The 24142-nt window shown below is 41.4% G+C and overlaps 1 protein-coding gene across 3 annotated transcripts in view; it reads right to left on the bottom strand.

Moving 5' to 3' along the window:
• grik2 (glutamate receptor, ionotropic, kainate 2) overlaps window positions 1-24142 on the bottom strand; it is a 249474-nt gene that overhangs the window by 87540 nt on the left and 137792 nt on the right. For all 3 annotated transcript variants that reach the window (XM_041943443.1, XM_041943441.1, XM_041943442.1), the window contains exons 7-8: window positions 4131-4274; window positions 849-956 (exon numbers count right to left, since the gene is read on the bottom strand). In XM_041943443.1, coding sequence (XP_041799377.1) covers window positions 849-956; window positions 4131-4274 — 252 coding nt within the window. The remainder of the gene's footprint in view (window positions 1-848; window positions 957-4130; window positions 4275-24142) is intronic.

Below are 24142 nucleotides of genomic sequence, written 5' to 3'. Positions count from 1 at the left end.
ACAAGATGCAACTACTACAAAAGCTATTTGCCATTTTACTAACCTTATTTGATAATAGCGTCTTTCAAATAATTCTGAGAGAAGAATTAGTTAATCGTGCTGATTTCAGGGCAATTTGCTTCGAGCCTCTTTCTGTTTGCAGGTTGGACTTTGGTATTGGCGTGCATTGCTTTCACTGAGGTACACCAAAGTCAATTTTTTTCAAATTCTGCACATGATGGTATTAATATTTGCCACTAGGAAATATTGTGCGAGACAGTAAATTAGATAGTAATTAGGTAAGAAAATAGGTGCTCATTCCAGGGGTCCATATCAAGCCTGTCTTTGTAGCTGTAATTGGGACAGAGTTAGCCAATCTAAAAAAAACAGCTAGCCTCACATATACATACCAACCCCTCTAAAGCTCATGACTACAGGTGACGTATCTGATTTGTTTGATACACAAACTACAGGTACAGTCAGTGGGCACAGGTCTTGGTCTCCGTACAGGCCCAGTGGTACTAAACCCAGCAGCCTCACTGTGACGACCAGACTCTAGGAAGCTGTGCACAGTCATTTCAGCCAGCTGTTCTGGTTAGCGACTTCCCCCACCTCCTGTCTTTATGAGATGAGTGGCAAAGCATGTCCCAGGTCCAGCTCTGTGCTTAACACACAAACATTAGATTGATATCGATCTTTGCCACCTTGGAAAAGATTCCTTTAAACACATGAGTCACTAGTGAATGATCAGTTCTTTATAAAACACGCCCACAGTTACCCATGACTTCTGGACCTCGCTGGCTGTCAAAGAGTTACCTGAAAGCCCTCCGTGACCTGAAAGACATACACACACATAAACGCACACACACCTTCTCAAGCCCCTCCTCCTTCAGACTGATGACATCAAGGTCGAAGTCTGTCCTCAATCCATTGGTCCGGTTGAAAGTGATTCTCCCGGTCAGGCCATCCCAGTGGGCCTAAAGAGAGCGAGGCAGAGAGACAGAGATTATCAGAGCAGACATTCAACCGCCAGCATCAATCGACATCTCCGCTTTCAAATAAGTTTTTGATGACGGTGTTTGAAGGAAAGCAGTCAAAGAATAAGAATACACACACTCTTTCTATTTCTCCCTCTTTCACACACTGTTTTCTGTTTGTACAGTCTTCCCTGGCATCAAGGTGCCTCCACACACTCTGAGGCTGCATTTGTAACAGTGGGAAGGCAATTACCCAATCTTTACAGATATTTAGGGGTGTGATAGGATACAATGTAGCATGAAAGTGGCTCAGAGCAGGAAAGGCTTTTTCTCAGGTACAGCAAATCTTCACAGTGCTGCTCCAACTGGAAGCCAGGGACTTCAGGGCCTATCTTTAGTAAGATGAGTGGGAGTCACAGATCTGGAAGTTACTCACTCAGTACAGTCAACTGTGCTAGAAAGCATTTGTCATACTACTTTGACTCAGGGTCTGAATACCTCTTCATTGATACCAGTGCTGTTCACTGAAACAAGGAAACAGTTTGTCACTCCAGTGGGGATTATTATGAATTACTATTACCAAAGAGGAGGGGAGGCATATCTTTCAGCTGTTTGGGTCAATGAACAATATGTGGATTTGTTCCTTATCCGCAAACAGTTATCTGAGGTGGAGCTATTTCCCACCCGCTGTCCATTTTGCCTGGAAATCTGGTTTGGATATTCATGGTCTTCAGAGGAGGATTCCTGCAGAACATCGTCACAGCGACAACACACATCACGAAGATTTAAAATTCTAAACTAAAAAATACCAAAACCTCTTGGGTGGATTATTATGGAACTTAATGGGCTTAATCTCTCCTGAGCCTTGAGGGGAAAACACAGCTGCCAGTCTCAAATGATCACCCTCAAAAGAATGTGCTGTGGACATTTGTTATCCTTGGTGGATGAACCAGATGTTTTATGGTGGTGGTGATGGTAGCACCACCACCAGACCAATGCATTCACTTGTGGTATCTCAACAATGACTGGTCATTACTGACTTCCCCCCCTATAGGCAGTCTACCACTGCTGTGTGCAGATACTGATTTGGAGACTTGACTTTTTGATTGAGTTAATTGAGTTGAGTTTGAGTTTTTGAAATAAAAATACATGTGCTCAGTTTTCTGTTTTCAGATTTACAAAATCTTGTAAATGTATTTAATGAATGGCTGAAATGAATGCTATGAAGCCAGTGTTGTGCCCCAAGTTACTATAAAGAGAACATTTTTGTATATATTAGAAAAAGCACATTTACAATCAAAAGGACTTTTGGACAAAACCAAAAGCTTGACCATGAAGTGGATAGTGCTGTTTTATCACAGGCGCAGAGCAACCTTGACGTTAGAGGGCCTGATTTGACTCACAAGTCAGCAAGTCACACTTCAATTCTCTGTGCTGCTTCTCTGTTTCCTGTGCCCTACAGCAAAGCACCCAACACCAACTGTTAAATACACAGCAGCTCAGTGACCCTGTGGTTGGACTGCTGAAAATGGGAAGGCTGGGGCTTTTGAGGAGGTTTTGGCCGAGCCAAAGATTCTAAAATAGAGGCAGTGAGGAGGAGAGCTAATACAAAGGACAGCACTTCAGCCAGCAAAAAGGTTCTGCTTTTGAAACAGGGGTCAGCTGACCTCAAGAAGTCCACAGAGGTGTTCAAAAGTGACCCCAGTACAACAAGAAAATATTGTACTTGAATTATTTGTGTGCACTGAAAGTGATGCCTATTGATGCTTTCTATGATGGTCTCAAGTCTTCCATTTACCATTATTGTACTATGGGGTATATGTGCTGTTCTAAGATGAAGAAGTAACACAAGGATATGTTCCCACATACTGTATAGTGAGACAAAGTCTAAAGCCCAGTCAGTAGACTGCAGTGTTCATTGCATGCTGATGTTTTGGGCTGAACAAACAACATGATGTTTTTCATTGTTTGAATAATACAATGGAATTGAAAATGTAAGGATTTTTTCCAAAAGTGCGGGATCATTAAAACCATAAGTGTTCGTTCTCTGAGGAGGATGACTGTGCCAACTTTTCATGGTAAACTTGGCAAAAATGGCCATTTTGTATTTTCTTGTATACAAGTGGAAATGTTGGCACTAGATGTCAGGGACCCCCCTCTGTGGCCCATCAATATGTATACCAAATGTCATGGTAACCTGAACACATGCCATTCCATTTTAGTTTTCTTTCTTCTGTCAGTGTCGCATCCCTTCATACTGTTTTTAGGGATAATACCAGACAAGTTAATATTCTAACTGAATTTCCATTTATTACAACAATCTCGGGACATTATCATATGAGTCCTTCTGTACAGTAAAGATTATGTGGGGGAGAATATTTCAAAGACAGTGTCATGTAACCTTGTGCAGAGCATCATGCTGGATTAGAGCATGAGTTGCCATTGATTACTGTAGCCACTGAGCTAAACAGTGTTGTCTTCTAAATGCTGGCATCCCCTGTGCGACTAAGCTTAGAGAGCTTCAAGTCAGTGGACAAAAACAGCCTGAAAGCAGGAGGAGAGGAGATGGAAGAAGAGCGGGAACAGGGGTTTGGCTAGGGAAGAAAAACTGAGTTTGCATAGTGAAAAACTGTGAGTTTAATATAAAAACATCCACACTTATGTGATTCCCATTTGCATACACACCCTCACTACATAGTTTAATTCTTCGCAGCCTTCTCATGATCTCTGCAAACTAAAGGGAAACAGAGGGTAGGAGAGAGCCTAAATATAGGTTGCTTAATCCCCGGCCTTTCTACAGACAGAAAGCCCTGGATTAACTGTCCCAGCTTCACAAATGCAGCAAACTGTGGGGCAATTACCAAAAATTTAGATAATGTTATGTTTTTGTTGCTGCATGGGTGATTAATGTTGAACTTCACAGAGCAGGCTCAAGATGGCTGCCCTACTCAGGGGACTATGTATGTACACACACAGAAAAAAATGATTTCCATATAAATAAATACATAGATAAATCATTTCTATTTATTCATACTCCCTTTCTTCTTGATGGCCTCAGCCTTATTTACATTATGTCTTCATCTGCTTTCCTGAGAGCAGGCTGCGTGTGTTTTGTGTGAAGGTACTGTGTATGTTGAGGAGGACAAAATGGGAAGCAGGTACAGGAGCACCTACCTCTTTGATGAGGGCCATGAAGCGGTTCCCGAAGCGCCATGGCTTGTGTCGGTTGCACTGTAATGAGCTGACAGTGATCTGCTGAGACTGCTGCACAGCCACGGCCACCACGTGTACAGCATCGTACATCAGTGCGGCGTCCGTCTGCAGAGAGACGGGGGGGGCAGAGTGTCATTAACGTGGAATACAGCACACGACAAATCAGGCAGCACAGCTCTGTTCACAATCAGAGAAATATCAATATCATGATGGCTGAATCAAAGGCTCACATCAGAAATCAGGTATATGGTTCTGCATCTTTTCATTCTATGGACACAATGACCATGAATATTTCACGATTTCCCTGTTGACCTATTATGCACTGATAAGAGACTTCGTTGAAAATGGCTTGCAGCAAGAATAGTGATTATATTGTGCAGGGAGGGAAGAAATGATGAGCTGGTTGGTAAGGAGTTTCAGAGCCAAGAAGACAAAATGAATAGATCCAAATAAAATTAAAAAGTCCTTACACAGTTGCAGGTATACATAAACATTCCACTGGCAATTTGAGCCCATGTTAGTAATGATTGCAAGAGTGGTCAGTGTCGGAGGGGGTATGGATTTCTGAGCGTGGTAGATTTAGAGAGAGAGAATGGAGGAAATATATGTGTACTATATATAGAATTCATTTGTGTGGTACATGGAAATGCATTTGTCAAACATTTTCTTAGCGTTTTGATTCCATTATTTTTTCTTGTTTGTGTTTTTTCAGTCCACGACAGTCAGTCAGAGGTCAGAGAAGGTTACTGTAGGACATGAGTAAGAGCCACTGTAGAATCCAGCGATCTGCAGGAGTGAGTGTGACACCATTCTTTACTGAGATGTGGCTATATTGCTAACATTGTGGATTTGCTTAATTCTGACACATACTTCGTTATTATATATACATACACATATATGTAAAAATATATACAGGAAAAGGTTAGTCCTGTGCAAGAGTATTCAGCAAACTATACGACATGAGATAAAATAGTGCTTGACTGACCCACAGAAACACTTATGGGATGTAAAAATATGTTTGCAGTGTACAGTAAAATAGTTGTGGGGTACAGTGGGTGCAATTGTACAGTACTACTTAAAGGTCATGGTGGGAATTTTTGTCTGAACTATTGTATTCCCTTGCATATATTTTTTGCATTCCCCTGATCCACAGGAACGGTGAGTGTTTATGTGTCGTTCCTCCTTTCAAATACAGAACTCGGACATTAAACAGCCACTGGCTGTGAGCGCAGCTGCAGCTGTGGATATGGTTATTGCTCCGATTATGTCTGCATTTGTGGGTTGAACCTCACTGTACTGTCAGCAGTCTTTACTGCCCCTATGAACATTAACCAGGAAAGCATCATTTAGCCACATGGGGTTTGAACCCACTGTCCTTCTATCAAATATGACAGATGTGCTCCAGATACACCACAGTAGTTCAGAAATACAATATCTTCAGCAGAACCATTCGTGTAGTTAGTGTTACACCTATTATATCCCAGCCATAATCATAACAACGAAAGCACAGCCATGGCTAGAGCAACGCAATCGCAACGATGGCAACAGTTAAAGCTCTGTCATCCCATGCTTATAATCATTATCACAGCTACAACCGGTTATAATCAGCCGTGGCAGCAGTTGGTGAGAGAGCCAAGTTAACTAGCTCTGCTAGTTATCTACAACTTTAGCTACAGTGATTCTGATTTGTGCCTGAGCCGCCACAGCTTCAACACATTCTCACTCCCAAGTCATCACATACCAAAGTTCACTCAGGATCCCTCTGTGTCACTTTTAAGGCACTGGGTACTCCTTTTTCATTGTGCAGGGCTCCACAGTCCACAGAGTACCCTGTGCATTATATCTATATTTCTATGTATATAATAAAGTCTTGACAGGAAACAGTCAGTCAAAACAGAGGAGTGTCGCTGAAGCTATCAGAGAAGTGCCAGTCATCCACGCTTCATGAAAGAAGCCTATAATTCTGCAGTTCCGCAAAAAAAAAAACAAATCCAATTAGTGTTTGTCTCGCTCGATTGAAAAGCAATCAAAACAGCTCTCCACAGTCGTTGCATGGAAAACGTGCCCTAAGGTGCTTGGAAAAGCAATGTCCTGCAGGAAAAATCACCCCCAAACCTGTCATTTTTCCCCATTTGAGCCCTGATTGAGGTTGCAGCGTAAGATGCCAGTTTGACTGTAATAGCCTGGTGAAGAAACTCCAGTAGCTACTCAACAACCCTGAGTGTGTGTGTGTGTGTGTGTGTGTGTGTGTGTGTGTGTGTGTGTGTGTGTGGCTCAACCCATAAGCATGGGAGATGTCCAGAGATGTTTCAAAATCAATCACAGTCAATAAGCTTGCCTTCTACAAATTCAAACTCAGTGTGTGCCTGCAGGAGTATGAGGTATTAATAATCTGAGTTAGAGAAGGAGTTAAAGCCACAGGAGTGTGAATATATTACAGTGTAGGTGTCAGAGCCTGGTGATGGGAGTGGAGGAAGGGTAAAAGAGTCATCTATATCATTAAGACTCCTCTGAGGACCATGAATATCCACAGAGAATCTCATGAAAATTGTTGAGAAGGCCTGAATGAATAGATAGTCTAATACCAGTAAAGGTTTTAAAGGACAAGGCAAGACATCCTTATGAAAAGACCATAATGACTTGATGGACATTACCAAGAACCTCTGAAGCTTTAGCAGCTTCTCAGCTCTCCACTTTCAAATGTTAAAGCATTTGAAGTGAAATTAAAGCTGTGGAAAGTGCAACTGGAAAGAGGAAACACTGCAAGAACAAAAGTCTGCTAAGACTGACTATGCGGCTGAGTGTGAGAACCCCTTCAGGCATTTGGTGAGAGGTTTCAGGACATGAAAAGTAAACAACAAGAAATGAACATATTTGTCACACTGTTTAATATGGAACCAGCTGATGTGCCTGACAATCTCCAACATGAAATCATTGAGCTGCAAAGCAACGACCTGCTGCTGTGAGCAGCTCTTTTCAAAACGGAATCTGGCAAAGATTTGGTTCCACTCAAGACTGACTGACCCAAACCTGGAAAACGAGCTATGAGGAGCATCACAATCATCACTGCCATCTGAAAAACCATTCCAGCCATCACAGAGGTTAATGTAATATGTTCGATCATTTAGTATGACTCTCAAAGGGTGTTCGAGAAATTGAAATGGCCCTTGACAGGAAAAACATTCCCCAGCCCTGGTTTAGTGTGACTTTTAGCTTCATGGCACCCAGTTTTTCTCTCAGTGTTGCAGGCAGGAGCTGCAGCTCTGTGATGTTCACGCTGCCATCATACAGCCCGCAGGGACCTCATAATAGCAATGTGACACCCTGTCAGTCAATCACAGCACTGATACTGTGAACGGGGGGAGTCAGCAGGATTTGTTGGGTCGTACAAGTAAACCTATATTCTCACCAGCAGAGCTCGACTTGGCTGGTACAGCCTCAGTTCATGATAATGTGTATTTTGGAGGGTTTATTAAAAGGCTAAATGGACAAAAAGATATTCCAGTTGAAGCATTTCAGTCAATACAGTGTCAAAGTTAAGAAAGTATTTCATGAATTAAATATGATTGTAATGAATTAAAATAAGCAGCCAGATGTATTCAGTGGTGTGTGTGCTCAGGAGTGAGTGTTGATGAGTGGCGGCTTGCTGGAGGAGTTCTGGCAGCAGAGGTTTGTGTGCCTCTCTGCTTCTCCCCGGTGCAGCCTCACAAGTACCCGTCAGGCAGACTCGCAAATGATTTAGCAACACCGGCACTTCACTCTATAAACATCTCATTAAAATCAATTATGTCACTCCTGAATGAAATTAAAGCTAAACGCTTTAAAAGCTGCTTTTCCCTTGTGTCAACCAATATGAGCATTACCCCTGATGCTGTCTATTTTTCCACCTCATTGTTGCCCCTCTCTCTGTCACCCCCCCGCTTCTCATCTCACAGACGGAGTGAGAGAGATTTATTAAATCTCCTAAAGTCAGATTGATTTCAACAGTTTTATGAATTGTTAAAATGCCCAGGCCTGACTTGGCAGCTGCAAAGGTCCCCCTAATTCACCCCCCCTAACCAACCAGCTCATCAACATTGCCATGGAAACGAGGTGGCAAGAAATAGCTTTTCACCAGACTGGGGCTGTGGTTATCATTTCCTGACGCTGGTTTGCAGCATGCTCTATTTAAATGTACCCTGCAGAGAACAGAACCTGGTGCACAACAAAAACTATTAGCTGGAGAATTGAGGTTCACAACCAGTTTTGAAGACTAATATAAAAGCAATTCTGCGAATTGAAACTGGCCACCGTCTGTGTTTTTCAATTTACAATTCCCATGCTAGATTTCCATGCCAGAACATAACAATGTGCATTAAACAAGAAGAATCTAAAGCAGCATCATGGGACACTCTCCAGTGACACCAAGGCTAATGAATTTCCTTTATCATTTAGGAACAATTCAGGGGCCAGATATTAATATATATCCACAACAACAAGATATAAAGGACAGGTTTGAAACATGCTAACGTTACTTTAGTTTGATTGACAGTTCTTTGGTTTAATGCAGGACTAAAATCAGATTTAACCTTGCTATACAGCGTGTCTGTTTTCTGCCACGAAAGCTTTGTTTTACATGTTTTTATTAAGAGAGGATGCCTCTACCACCATAACTTACATTTTGAACATTTTGGACTGAATGGAAAGATTAAAGGTAAATCCTACGCTTCTACTCCTACTTGCACACTTCAAAATACAAACTTTTTACTATATTTCTTTTGTTTGTGGACTCCTTTTGTTTGCTCTTTTTATACCAGTGCCAGTAGATTGTGAAGAAAAACAATCAGGATTCATCAGGTTCAACACAAAAGGGAAATTATGGCTTAAACAATAACAGAGATACTGAAAGGATGAACATGTCACACGTGTGTAAGCTTACATGTAAACACTCTTTCACACACACATAACTGAATACAAATAAAAGCAAAATCTGATTTGTTCTGTTGTTTTCATCTTAAATTTTCTTTTTCCATCTATTTGTTTTTGTTATTTTATCCACAATTTTAAAGTCTGTAACAGATCTTTAACTAATGCCCTATCATAGAGGAAAAGGTCAGTGCAGGGACGAGGTCGGGGGAACGATGGGAACCATGACCACAATCATTCCCTGGTGAGGTTTGTCTCGTCTTGGGTTTTTTGTCTGGTCAAATCCTGTTTTATTTTGAAAGTCTAACTCTAATCTTTTTTGTTCAGTTTTATAGCCATCGTTGTACCTTTCTCATCCTCCTTACGTTTTTTGTGACTTTGTTTTTCTCATTTGTTTTATATTGCTCTTCTTTTCTAAGTGTAATTTCACAGGCATTCTGACACACTCTGGAAGAGGGTTTTGGGTTGTGTTCAATAGACCTGTGTGAACTGCAATCTCTGCAGCTGAGTCCTCCTTTGAGTCCCGGCCTGACATTCCCAAACCTTAAACACGTTTTTTTTTTTTTTTTTTTTTAACCATGATGATGAAGATGCCCTACCCTTAACAAAGTAGGCATTTTAACCCAAACCAGGATCTTTCCCTGAACCTAACCAAACCTTAACCAGAACTTTATTAGATCACATTTATTTTTCAACAGTGATTTTATGGCACACATGATGTTGTCCTGCTGATGAGGGTGTCAGATCAGAAACTGTCGTTCTTGACTGCATGAAGAAATTACATATTTTTGAATGTGGCGGACTTGTTCATCAGAGAGAGGTTGATTGGGCTTTATGTTTTCAGACTGCAGTTTGTGATACCATCATATGGAGAGCTATTATTATGTAGGCGTGTTTGTTTTATTGGCACAATATTAAATAGGAGATAAAATATGTCAGATAAGAAATTCTAACAAAATTCAAACAATTTCAATTTTTATTTTATTTTATTTTATTTTTATCTTTGGTCCTGCCTGCTTCCGTTGAAGAGAATCAAATTTCGTCATGACAACAGCATCATATTTCTGGAGAAAAATAACATTCATACACTCATCTGCAAAAAAAAAACTGCTATACACTATTTTGTACACTACGCTAAATTATTCATTATTTTGTTAGACAGCAACATTTATCTAACACTGGAAAACAGGGATGAGATGCAGTGCGTCCTTTTTGTAAAAATAGTTTCAGTAATATTGCATGTGACACATGTTCAAACAAAAGGAACAAACAGACAGAGGTCGATCCTAGCCCTCCTTCAAATTTCGCCATGGGGGACAGTGATGGATTTATTTTCAAGTTCCTCTCAGAAAATGGGACAGAAGGCCAATAACAGGCTTCCAGAGCCTAGGCTAGTAATAGCAGAGAAAAAGGGGAGAAAGGGGATTGGTGAGGTGGCGTTTTAATGGCTGATCCCTAAAGCGGTGAAGTGTGGTGGCTGCAGCCGGAGCACTGCTGGTCACACAGAAAGCTGTGGTCACGCTGCTCTGGCTCTTTTGATTGAAACATAAACACCTTGAGAGATGAAGGCGCACTCGGGAACACGCAGGAGAAAGTAGGTGTAGGAGGAGTGTGTGTGTGTGTGTGTGTGTGTGTGTGTGTGTGTGTGTGTGTGTGTGTGTGTGTGTGTGGGAGGGAGGGAGGGAGGGTTAACACCCAACTGTCCAAAGCAGCTCAGCCCCGTCTCTCCCTCATTGCTCTGTGGCTACTCAGGCCCCTCCTCCCTGCTACTTGAAGGGATTAAAAATTGAGCATGTTTTGTACTCTTTTGGAATCTCTCAGAGGCCTTAGTCATGACTAAGTCACTCACTGCCATCAGCTATTCTTGCTATTCTCAGCACTGTACACACAAGCTGCACTGATATGTCATAAATTATTTTATCCAGAGCATATTCTCTCGTGTCAGCAGGGAGAGGAAAGCTAAAAAGTAGCCAGTTACCTGTTTTTACCTTTACTTACATCCTGATTACAGGAGTAACATTGCATCTAGAGATACTGTATGTCATTTCAGTGAAAATAACCCCAATCCACCAGGACAGGGATGCAGACTGATACTGGGCCACACTCAGAACCAGTCAGGCAGCTCCTGGACGTGAAGTGAAGTGAATAAATTTGCCAGATTATTATCACAGCATTAACCACAGCATTAAAGCAGATTTGTGAGGAGATTCTTTTCTTTTCTAGCAGAAACGTATGAATTGCAAAGACGATACAAACTGACAGTGGCAAACGTGATAAACGTCCTGATTCTGAACTGATAAAGAAATGAGACTGAAATAAGCACCACAGACCTGTGTCTCCACTGCACCTACAAAACTGTACTGGCTCCCAAATCAGCAGTGGTAAACAGACGTCAATAATCATCACTACACCTCAGTTTTAAGAGCAACTTAACATCCTCTTTCAGCTTGAACATGCCATCATCAAATATTCAAAACAGGATGTGAATCCAGAGCATGACCCTTCCCCCGCTGTTACCCCTGAAGACTGTTACTCTACGATGTTTCCTCAATTTTCTCTATTTATTGTATCATTATTGTAAACTGTACGCCATGGTATGTGCCATTGGTTCGTGCTATACACGTGTCCTTTTTTTTAGATTCTAGATAAATAAAATACATATGTCTGAATTCCACTTGTTTAGTTTTAAATCACAACTGCAAACAGCACTTACTGTAACTATTGTTCTATAAAGTGTGGACGACCATCAGGGATAATATTTAATTAAAAGCTTTTTCCACCATTTGTCGCAGTCAGGAAGAACAAAATAAAACTCTCAGCAGAGTTGAGATCAGTGGTAAGTAACTCTTTTAGGTGTCAGTATTCTTGGTGGGCATTTATATTTTTTCATATTCATCCACTGAGACACTGTTTGAGTTCTGGCAGTATCAACATGCCTCCAAAAGGCAGAACCAGTCGGGGAGCATACTTTTTAATCCTCCTGCAGGAGCTACTTCAGGGCTGAAATTCTGTTCAGCACTGCATACACTTCATTTCTTGCCATGCTCACTAGCACAAAAAATTTCATTTACAAAGAATTCCAATCCAATCAACAATAAAGTTACATTTTGTGAGATAATAATAACATATTAAGATACATATGGTATTCTGACATTGGTGAGATTCTATCTAAATTAAATGATTAGAAAAACAAAGTGACAATGTGATAAATAAGAAGAAAAAAGCATCAGAGAGCAGCTGTAGAGCCGCTTACTGAGAGGCTGGACAGCAGGACTGCAAGGTATGCACCAGTGCATGTAGACAAACATGCTCTGGTGACTGAAGGACCTCTTGCATCCATCCTGGAAGACAGGTGCACACAGCCCGATTCGTATATGTGTATGTGCAGCATGCAATGACTGCATGCTCCCACACACACTGTATATAAAACCAAATTACATGAATTGAGCCTGTGGCTGCAGTGATTCTGATGATTTTTATAAATGCTTGCAAAAACTTCAAATAAATGAAGACATAAATAAATGAAACAGGTGTTAGAAACAAACATAAGGAATGTAATTGCCGTGGAGAGTTGTGTACCTCGAAAGAGACGAGAGCAATGGAAAAAGTCGTGGCAAAGCTGTATTTTTGTTACTTTCAAAGAGGCGTATGTATGAGAAAGAGAGCAGATGTCAAAACAGGAGGTTAAGATGGAGCTTTACTGAATGTGTTATGCTTTATTAGTGTAAGTGATAAAAATAAAATGATCCCTTTAGTATCAGGCATCTGTAGTCTGGGAACAGAGCTTGGACTCATGGTCTGACAGCGAGAAGACGAAGAGAAGAGTCCATTCAAGCATGTTTGTAGTAAACCTGTGTCGTATGCGTGTCAGGAGCTGGACGGTGGTCGCTGGGGGTCAGGCAGGATGTTCCAGCAGACATCAGGCTGCAGGGAACTCTCAGGGAAATCGAACCAAGGGCTTCCCTGCCGACCAGAGTACGCTCTCCCAGTGACTCATCTCAGCCAGCCCTGTGCGTCTCAGCAGCCTGGTTCCTTCCATTAAACTGTTTTACGTCTCTTCAGCTGAATGGTGAATGTATGACTGTTGAAGTGATTCAGTCCAATCTGTTGCTCTGTGGACCCTGTTAGTTGATGAGAGCAGCTTTACTGGAACAGGGACTCGGATCCTTTCGATCCTCAGTCATTCAAGGTGAGCGAGTGATAGTAGCTTCTACAAGGCGGTGGCTTGATTCCCCTGCTACGCTACGACTACTGTAAAAAAAAACTTTACAGCAAGTACTTGACAAGAATTCAAACACAAACATAGAGAATTCTGTTTGGTCAGTATTTTGCAGGAATAACCCAGAGATTTCACCATTTATAGTTGGCGTACGACTGGGAGTCTGCTCAGATGACTTTCTGCCTGCCTCGATCTGCTGCGTGCAGTTTTGTTGCCGCTCCAGTCAAAATTCTCCACGGAGCAGAGCGGGTGGCCGCCTGTAGGACGCTTCTGAAACGCACTGCGACACTTCTAGTGGAATCACAAGCATTGTCTGGAATGGCAGCGATCAGCTCCTCCGCGGTGTCGCAGCTGGAATGCGATGCGGTGACTCCTGCTGTGCCTACAGGTTGTCACGGTGTTGTTCAACACTACATTTCCCTGCAAAAACATTGTCAAAAGTGTCTTTTGTGCTTTGATGTGACTGAAATGACAATATTTTAGTCATGTCTGCAGTTATGTATGTCTCCACTGTATAAATAAAACAAACATGAATTCTGACAGGCCACCACCTCTGTGCAACCACATACAGGGCTGGGGTTATCGAATCCACTGATCAAATCCATACATGGGATCCAGCTGTGTCCCTAACTAGAAGTGAGATGTGACTGAGCTGATCACAGCTGGATTACTCTCAGCTGGCTGTAGGCCTTGCTATCTTTCCACTCACCACCTCTGCTGTAAGATTTTGAAAACAGGAAGTCCAGCAAAAAACCCTATATTGGGCTGGGCATTGCAAGCCTTCCAAATTCACTTAAACTTTCTGGATTTCAACGACCTTTATCTGAATCGACCAATACCTTCGGGGCAGCATGCTCACTAACCAAACTAATTGGCCAATAATCATGCACTTTACATACATGAGGCTGAGTTTTGCTATTTTGCATTTTTGTACAAGCTTATTTGTGCTCATGCTAACTGCCTCATCATGTGATAATGAACTTATTGTACTGCACTTCAGACAGCGCTCTGTGAACCTACACCAGCCACACAGTGAGCAGCCACAACACACATGTATAATCGGCACCACATTGACAGTGCAATAAAATCATTATTTTCTCATTTCTACTGCACCAATAAATACAAATCAGCAGAGAGCGCAACAGTGCAAGAGCACACGGCATACATTCTACAACAACTTCCAGTAACCAGCTTGGATTGGGGGTTTCAGCAGGCTTGCAGGTGTTTTCCATGTAATATGTAAAAATGTTCACATAGTGGATCGCCAGATCCAATATTTTTAGACTAAGTATGTTTAATTTATTATTTTCAGAGCACCAAAATGAAAAAAAAAAAAATCAGTATTCAAAGCAGTTGCTCGTTTTTTTTCACTATTTTCATATTAACCCAAAATCAAATCAGTCCTGTTTAAGACAGCTTTGTGCAACAGATGAATTTATTTGTCTGAAGTGGAGTTAGATCTAAGCCATAATTTGAATCTATCTCTGTGAAAGCAGCCCCTGCAGTCATGATGCAGTTTGCAAACACCTGAAACAGGGGGAAAAGATTCTGTCCAAAGTTACAAACATGAGACTGTCCTCCTAAGAAGACGGACAGCATCAGCTGTTTAGCCCGTGTCCTAAAACAACACTTGTTAATGGTCAGGTGATGAAGCCCTCTGGTGGCCATGTTAATGACAGGAGAAACAGAGGAAGTCAGGTGGTGACGCAGTCCGCAGAGGGAGGTCAGGGTGGACCACATCTGACTTTAACACGGTTGACTGCTCTTGTATCTCACTTCCAACCAACAGTCAACATCGTTTTTCATGATCGCGATCATTCACAAGCTTTAAGCATTTGTTCATTATTGAAACCATAAGAATGAAGGTCCCCAAACCTGAATGAAACAATTGTAATCAAAAGCACAATCGCATCATAAAACATAAAACAGCATTTCGTAATGATTTTGCAGAGGGGCATCAGTTGTTTCACCTTCTGTCAATATGGCCTAGAATATTTTTTATATTTATCACAATGATATAGTACAGCGTGACAGCTTTCAATATCTTAAATATCATTTCGAACTATTGGCTGTTTTAAAATGCAACATTCAATCCTAATTCTTCTAAAGAGTATTAAAGTTCCATATTTCTTTTGGTAAAACATGACTGTCTGCAGCCGTGGCCCAGATATCTGCTTTACATATTTATTTTCTTCTCCTTTTTCATGTTCATGCCCTGAAATAAACACAGACAGGGAAAACAGGGTCTGGGCCTCTCCGACATCAGCAGCAACGCCATTAAAGAGACGACAGTGATAGGGAGAGAGAGGGAGAGAGAAGAAAGAGCATGTCACTTATTCCCTCCATTAGCTTCATTAGTGCGGGAGGATGAGGCAGATTAAGACCGCAGCGGGTTGGATGATGATGCGATTTGGCAGGGTTATCTGTTATTTCAGGCCCGGCCATTTTGGCGCCTCTGTTTGGGCTGGGTTATAATGTGATGTGATGCCCGGGCCCTCGGGGGCCGCACTGCTGTTGCTACCAGCCTCTCTGATTAAAATCTGCTCTCACCAGCCAGCCTCAGTCTGGATGCCCTCACGTTCCCCTCTCATTTCCATCCAGCACCGTGTAGCTTTCACTTCCCATCCCACATGATGTTTCAGCACGGTGCCATGGAGTTTAAGAGATAAATTCAGGCCAGACACTTCACATGCCCACACCTGTACACTATGCACTACTAGAAAAAACATACTCCAGAAAAAGTTCAGCTTTCAAAATGGACCTCATGTGAAAGTACAGAGCTATTCGCTGTAAAATGCACAGAATTATCTGTTATCAAAAGGAAAGAATGGTCTCTGTCAGAGTGTTAAATTACTGATGCATTAACCTAACCTTATTATAATGCTGCCCCACTCATACTGTATCATCATCTCTAATAAGGCCTGTCATATGTTTGCACCAAAAGTCCAAAAATGATCCTCTTTGTTTACACAGTATGTCTTTTGACTTGCTGTGTGTTGGGTTTGGACAGTGTCATCCATCGTTGTGTGCAAACACAGGAAGGTTTATCATTTATATGTTAGAATACTTCACACATAAGATCACATTGTTTTGGCTTCATTGCAATTCAACTCATCACTAAGAGAACTGATATGTTTGCTTAAGTACATGTTTGTACATGTTACTCTGCATATTATTGGTTCTGTTGATTGTGTAAAATACAATAGTTGAATCATTTTTGTTATAAAAAGATTGCATTTTTTCATATAAGTAATATTAAAAAAATGTATTTACGCCAGTGAAAAGCTCAGGTGATGGAATACCTATAATGCAATGTTGAATTTAAGTACATGTAATGTATTTACATACATGTAAATACATTATGCCAATTTTGCTGATGGACCTTAAGATAATATAGTTTTGTAAAACTTTATCCTGTGACTCCTGTGTTAACTCATGGCATCTGAGACCATTTTCATTCAACTACACCAAGTTTCTGTTGAACTGTGTAATTCCCATATGCTGTTCACCATCTGCAATCCATTATCATCACCAAAATATTCAGATTATCTCTACACATAAGAGGGACTTGCCTTCTCTGGGCCAGAGCTCGTCTGAGATTTGCTGTTGGAAATGACTGACGTTCAGATGGAAAAGGACCGTCCAGATTGTTACCAGCGCAAAGTTCAAAACCAGTTTGTAGTACACAGTATACCAGTATAAGATAGTATGGGGTGTGTTAGTGCCCATGACAAGGAGAACTGGCACATCTGTGAAGGCTCCATATATTCTCAGCCCACAGCAGTGCTGCGGTGGAGACACTGGTTGGGGACTGACGCTGCTGCTGCACTGTGTTGACAAGGTGTCAGGGCACTTTACACTTTGCTTGTAAGGTTTTCATTTTGGGAAATATGCTTTCTTGCTGAGAGTTAGATGAGAAGATGGCTATCACAAGAAATACTCTCATGTTTGTATGATAAATAAGAAGCCAGCAGCCAGGGAAACAGGGGGAAACAGCTAGCTGGCTCTGTCCAAAGGTAACAAAATCCACCTAATAGCCTTCTAAAGCTCACTAATGAACGTGTTGTATCTTGTTTGTTTAATCTGCACAAAAACCAAAGGGGAGGGGGAGGGCCCATTTCTCGACCAAGACCAGTTGCCAAGCAACCAGCAGAGTACACATGCAAACAACGCTTTGTCGATGCGATATTTCTACACTTTGTGCTTTTGTACGGATTAAACAAACAAGATTTAGCATGTTAATTGGTGAGCATTACAGGTGCTGGTGGGTTTTTATTACTATCAGACTCAAGTTTGCTGTTTCCTCCTGTTTCCTCTCTCTAAGTTAACTAGATGCTGTCTGCAGCTTCATATTGTACATATTGTACGACATGAGAGCGGGATTGGCAAGATGTCGGCAAGACAGTGTAGAAGCGTATGTTCCAAAATGTCTGGATATGTCATGGCTACGCTGCACATTCTTACATTCCTTCAGATGGATGTTATGCCTCCTCAGGAATTAACATCAGAGAGATGCAACAAGGCACACAAACAGTGGTGAAAGTTTTGAAGAGAAACTTTAGGAACATGTCGTCACTGTCATCGCTTTTTCTGCGATGTGACTGATGAGAGTCTCTGTGGCAGTCTTCTATCAATTTGGCTTTTTCAAAACAAATATAATTAGAATGTGACCTTTACACTGACAGCATTTGATAATAGAGTAGGGATTCCCCCACAGTTGACAAAGCCTTGGAAAAAGCATTCAGCCAAGCATGAAACACTCAAACTCACAGCTGATCTCACACAGATTATTGTTAATACTGTATAGAAATAAACTTGAATAAAGTAAAATAAAGTAACTGAAATGAATGATGGGAATTTCCTGACTCTGAACTTAACTGTGTCAGAGTGCTGAGGAATGAGTTTGTCACAGGTCCCTGGCAGCTAAAGGGGCAATTGAAGGTGACAAAGATGCAAACTCTCCCACTGTACTTGCCAGTCACTGTGGCTGGAATCGCTGAAATGTATTCTGGGACATAGCTGAGGAAGGAGATGTGGGTGTCAGTTCACACAAGGGTTATACAAGAGTCTCCCTGAGGAGTCTCTCCAGATAACGAGACAAGACTAATGTGACTAATTGGTGCTTAAATTAATGGTGTCTGCTTATTGGACAACTTGAGCTTTTAAGGGTTAGACCGCTGTGCTCACTGTGACCACTTAACTCAGTACAGCCCATCTGTGCAAACAACTCATTCCTGCAGATATCACGTTACCTATAAATAAAGTAGATGTGTAAAGCTTGAGGGCAGAGGTGGGAGGTTCTTACTGTTCAGTGCAGTGTTGCAATGGGCCAAACGCTGACTTAAAGGACTCTGAATGTGGTATGATGCTCGGTGCCTCGTGGGATTTGACCAGACACATACAGCGTCTGGAAAATCCAGTCAGCTCAAAACACCTCACTGATGAGAGAGGTCAGAGGAGAATGGAAAGATGTGCAAAGTGATGTCTCTGCCCAAAGCAGAAATGGATGAACTGCAGCAGCAGCTGAACTGGCTTGCAGTAGCATAAGCTAGCAGGAGCATGAGGGCAAACGATCCTAAATCTGGACATCTGTGGAGGTGCACATGTTTGGCCCCCGTGTTCACACCTAACCTACTTGTTGCAGTTTAAATGATTTCTGATGTTATTGAATGTTCCAGAACAAGCAAGTGAAATTAGATTAACATTAGCGGCAGCTTCCAAGCTGGAGAATGATCTGCTGAGCTAAATTTTTAAGACAGCGTGGATGAAGTCCTACAGGTGCTTAGAACAGGATGCCTCTTATGACTGTAGTCATATTTGGCTCTGGTGAGTCTCTTTCATCAATCACAGTATTATGGCGTGATGCATGTGGGTGGGAATGCATGCAAATAAGTGTGTCCCAGCCCACAATGGTGACTCGTCCACCAGCACTGTACCTGCAGGTCACTGGCTCTTTCCTGATGCCAGTCGACTATATAAAGAGCCAAGATGGCAGCAGCACGGTGTGGAGCAGCACTCATCCCCCTCTCATCCCAGCCGGCCACACTTGTCTCTGCTGCAACTGTGTGCGTTGCAGTTGTCAGATCCCTGCCATACTGATGGCTTTTTGTCCTCCAGGATTTTGTATACCCAAGAAAAGAGTCGTTTGTTCTACCCTATATTTATATTATATTTGTAAAGTGCTCCTCGTAAGTAAGTGTTTGTTATTTTGGCCTCGGCAAACACTGGTCGATTGCCAGCTCCACCTATTTAAAGACATGATGTAAATTAACACCTGCTGTTGACTCAGTAATCTGCATCTCTGGCTGCACAGGACTTGGGAAGGATGAGGGTGTTTCTCCCACCATAGATGGGACGTAACAATGCCTTAATCTGAATGGATCAGGAGCTAAAATATGACACTTAAATCAACTATAATACAATATAAATTGGAACAAACTGAAGGTAAAATTAATTTACCATATCGTCATCATGGCTGCCAATTTCCGAGACCTTTTTTTTCATTTTTAGGATTTTTATTGGCATATTTTGGCACAGCCAGTCCTACAGTTCAGGAGCTTCTAGAAAATTTGCTTACTGTGACTTTTCCCAGGTGCCCATATTCACCCGCCCTTGTACCAGCAGCGTAACATCAGCTACTGTACATTATAATGTCCTCTCGTTTAATATGACTGTCACATATCCACACATACAGAAATAGTCCCGGGCCTCTACACATGCGAAAGAAGTTTTTTAGCATCTAACATCATGTAGTCTAAATCATTCCATATTTATTTTAGTGACATACAGTGCTGCTCTGATGACATGTCACTGGCGGCTGTCCTCTGTTACCATGACTTTCTCATTCTCATTTTATTGTTGGGTAACACTGTGAATGATATGTCCCACATATGGAGCAGAAGAGGCAACCTTATATGGTCATTTTAGCTGCACCAATGCAAACGATCAGATCACACCTCTTTTTGCACAGGGGGCATTCACCAGACACTACACACTTTTGCAGTGGAGAGAGTTTAGTGAATCCAATGTGGGACACTCGTAGGAGCAAACCTCCAAACATGAGCAAGAGAGATTTAGAATAAGATTAAAAAAAATATTCCTGCATGAGGCCGATTGGATCTCCCCTCCAATGAAATCACTATAGAGCTTTGCTTGCTGGCTTACGTTCAGCAACAGCCCATTGATAAAAAACGGTGCTCTCGCCGCCGCCTGTCCACTGGACTTCTACAGTGTCATGACAACGATTCAGATGACGTGTTGGGATGAAGTGGAACACAAAAGACCAGTGTGATGCTGTGGGGGCAGTGTGGATAGAGATCACTGTGAAAAATTTCAAACATCTTGCTCAATAGGCTTTGATGAATTTGGTCAATTTAAATACAAAAGAATGAATTTCTGTTCCGTTATAGTGAGTAATGCCTGCCTCAGTACACAACACGGGATTTTATAAATAGAGAGTGAGCCAACTCAAGTGGTGGCTTTTGGCAGCTTGAAACAAAAAAACCTAATATAGATATCACCTAAGGCCTTTATACACAATCAACTTGCATAGCAAACATAAAACCTTTCAGAAATAAAAGAGCAGACTGTGAGATGGGAGCGGAGTGGACTGCCTCCAGGCTCTTGTTTATTTCTGCAACTCTGCCTGCGGCTAGGATTCCAGATGGGTTTTATACTCTTTCACTTCACAGAAATCAAATGTTTTCTCCAAAATCTTTCCCATGGCAACCACTTTTCCCTTCAACATTTGGCTCCAGCGACCACTCCCTTCATATATTAGAAGCTCTGTTTAATCAAAAACAATTTTGCATTGGGGAGATAAAACGTTGAGTCAAAAAGGAGCAGGAACTTACAACAATAGAGCAAAGGGAGGAGAATGACAGCGCCTCGCCATTTACACCGTAGAATTGTGTCACAATAATGTGCCTCAATAGGGGAGGAAATTGACTGTGTAAAACCGAATCATTACTATGGCTGGCTTTCCTTTGTAATGACAATATGTGTCTCTCCACATCCCATCAGCGTACATGCCCCTAAAATGACGCCAGGAAATGAGTCTTGAAGATGACTGCTGGCTGCCAGTGAGAGTGATAGGGATGACAACTAGAGGATCGCTACAAGCCATTAACGCAAAGAGCAAGGCCGGGTATGAGCATTGTATTGAGATACTTGACAGGAATCAGGACACGAAAGACAAGAGCTCATGGGATTTAAGGCATGGCGGCGAAAATGGCAAACAACAAGATCATATCAGTGGCACGTCCCAACAGATTACTGCTGAACAAGTTGAAACATCAATCGTTAGAGGCTCTGACAGAAAGCTGATCTCAATTCTGTCAAACATCTACCACACATCAACAGTTCAGATGTAATGACTCTCCGGCATTAAAACATCAAGCCTGTGTTTTTCATGGGTCATCTACCCAACATGTGACCAGAAGACTAGCATCAATACGTTTATGATGATGGAGAGTGTTCAAGAACAGGCAGTGCATCCGTCCATCTTGTCTCTAAAACACTAATCCTGTTTAGGCCCCACTGGTTCAGAAGTCTATCCCAGCATGCACTGGGACTCCCTACAATGTATGGAACACAACCATACGACTGCCAACATGTGGACATCCAAGCTTTTACAGAAACCTGCTGACTTTGGTGTTAAGGTGCTGATCATTAACTAAATTTCCTGTTTCTACTCCAGCCAGAATGGGGAATATTGTGGTAATGGACATTCTATTGCCAGTCACACATAAAAAACAATAATAGTAATAATAATAAAAACCCTTTGTTTTTGTTGTTATATTATAACTTTATCAGTCAAAGGACAAGCAAATACCAGAAACATGTCCTGATACAGTGTCTGTGTTTCCACTGCTGTGACTGATGACAGACTTCTTACCTTCTGTCATGTCTGCTTGACATACGACTGAAAGAGGGACACTCCTGACCTCCCTCACATCTCGTACCAACGTTTTCGCCTTCAACCTGCTGTTAGAAACACTATTCGTCCCACTTTCTCTCTCACATGTGGACATCCAAGCATTTACACAAATACTGTAAATAGACCAGAAATAAAACAAGCAGCAGCGAATATCATGACCAAACAAAAGCGAGTCGGGGGTATAAACCAAACATAACTGAGAACACATGAGTTTCATATCAGGCAGCATGCCTTCACTCCCACACAGGCAAACATGAAGCTGCTCGACCACAACTTCTGCATCTGTTCACTGTTCTCTGCAGTGATACGTGGCCACAGACCTTTCTCCAGTCTAACATGACTGTAACCTTTTCTCTGTCGGTCCTAACCTCAAATAGCTGCCAGAGGAAGTGAGGGTAAGCCAGAGAAGTACAGAGTTTTGTTCACTGAAGCACTGAAATGGGTTCACATTTTTCAAATTTTGATGCTGATTGCTTTTTTTCATGGTTAATTTATTTGAAGCTAATAAATTAATTTTGTTGTGGTAAATATTTAAAAAAAATGTTGGATATTGTGGCACACAAATTACAATTTAGGAAAAATGATTGGATAAGGAGAGGATAGAAAAAAGCTACTGTGGGAGAGGATCATTTATTTTCAGCATGATTACATTTAGAATCTTTGGAAATAAGAAATTCACAAAGCAAGATGAAAGAATGTCTGAAACAAAAAGTCAGATACAAGAATCTAAAACTTTAAAATTAAAAAAATTAAAATGAAAAAAACCAATATATCTTGAGAGGAATGTGCATGTTTAACAAAGAGGGTGGTGTGCCCCATGAATTACAGGTTAAGATGCCTGAATGGACTTAACATTCCTGGTTCAAGTCCATCCGGGAGTCTTTGTTGAATCTCTCTTCCCCCCATTTCCTGACATCTCTCTACTGTCTGCAACATAGACTTAAGAAATGCCACAAAACCTGTCTAGTAAAAAAAAAAAAACAGCAGTTCCTCAGTGAAAGGGCTGAAGTTATGGAACAACAAAAAGTGAGCAAGTCAGCAAATATAAAAAATGCATGATCAGAATAGATTCAGTATGGCATTAATATTGTTAATAATTGAATACATTTTGTGTGATATTATTTTTGATGTGAAATACGTTGTGCATGGTTAAAAGGAGAGACGTTCTAAGCTGTGACTACATATTTTTGGTGTGTAGAAAATCTTCTGTGTTGTGTTATTAACCCTGTCTCCTAGAAATTGTGCTTATAGACTAATTTGTTTCACCGAATGATGTTTGCAGGAAAAAATTACTGGCTGCCTGGAATATGTTCAAAAGCATTTTAGTTTTAAGGGCTTCATGTTAACTTGAGAGGTGGCCTGGGTGGGTTTTGAAACAATAAAAAAATAAAAAAAACATGTATGAAAACTGGAATATCCCCAACACATAAAACATTAAATGGAAACTAGTGGGAGCGAAGGGAAAAACAATGTACAAGGGACCATAAAACGGCACAAAATTCACCAGCACAATAACACACGATAACAGGCAGCACTAACAGAGCATATTAAAGCAGAGTTACAGCCCCAGCAGCCCTACGAGTCTGCTGTAAAGCAATGTTGTAAATTCCTGCTGCTGTATTATGTCTTCTTCAACTCCATCTCCACCTCAGAGGAATGGATCACTCTCTCCTTGAATTCATTAGCAAAACCTAATAGATTATTTTCTTAATTATTCCTCTATTCAGTGGAGACTTCACTCAGTCTCTCCTGTCAGATTACTCGAGCTGCTGATATTCTGCTTTTTTTTATTATCAATGTTTCTGTGAAGCACACAGTGAGAATGTCCCACTGTCCCCTTCTCAAGCATTCTTTTGTTGTCGTCAGTTTGAAACAAGCGCCTGATTAAATAGAAACAATGATTCAAATTTC

This window comes from Chelmon rostratus, chromosome 8 (genome assembly GCF_017976325.1).
Source record: "Chelmon rostratus isolate fCheRos1 chromosome 8, fCheRos1.pri, whole genome shotgun sequence".
Lineage (NCBI taxonomy): Eukaryota > Metazoa > Chordata > Actinopteri > Chaetodontiformes > Chaetodontidae > Chelmon > Chelmon rostratus.
This window is presented reverse-complemented; position numbering and strand designations above follow the sequence as displayed.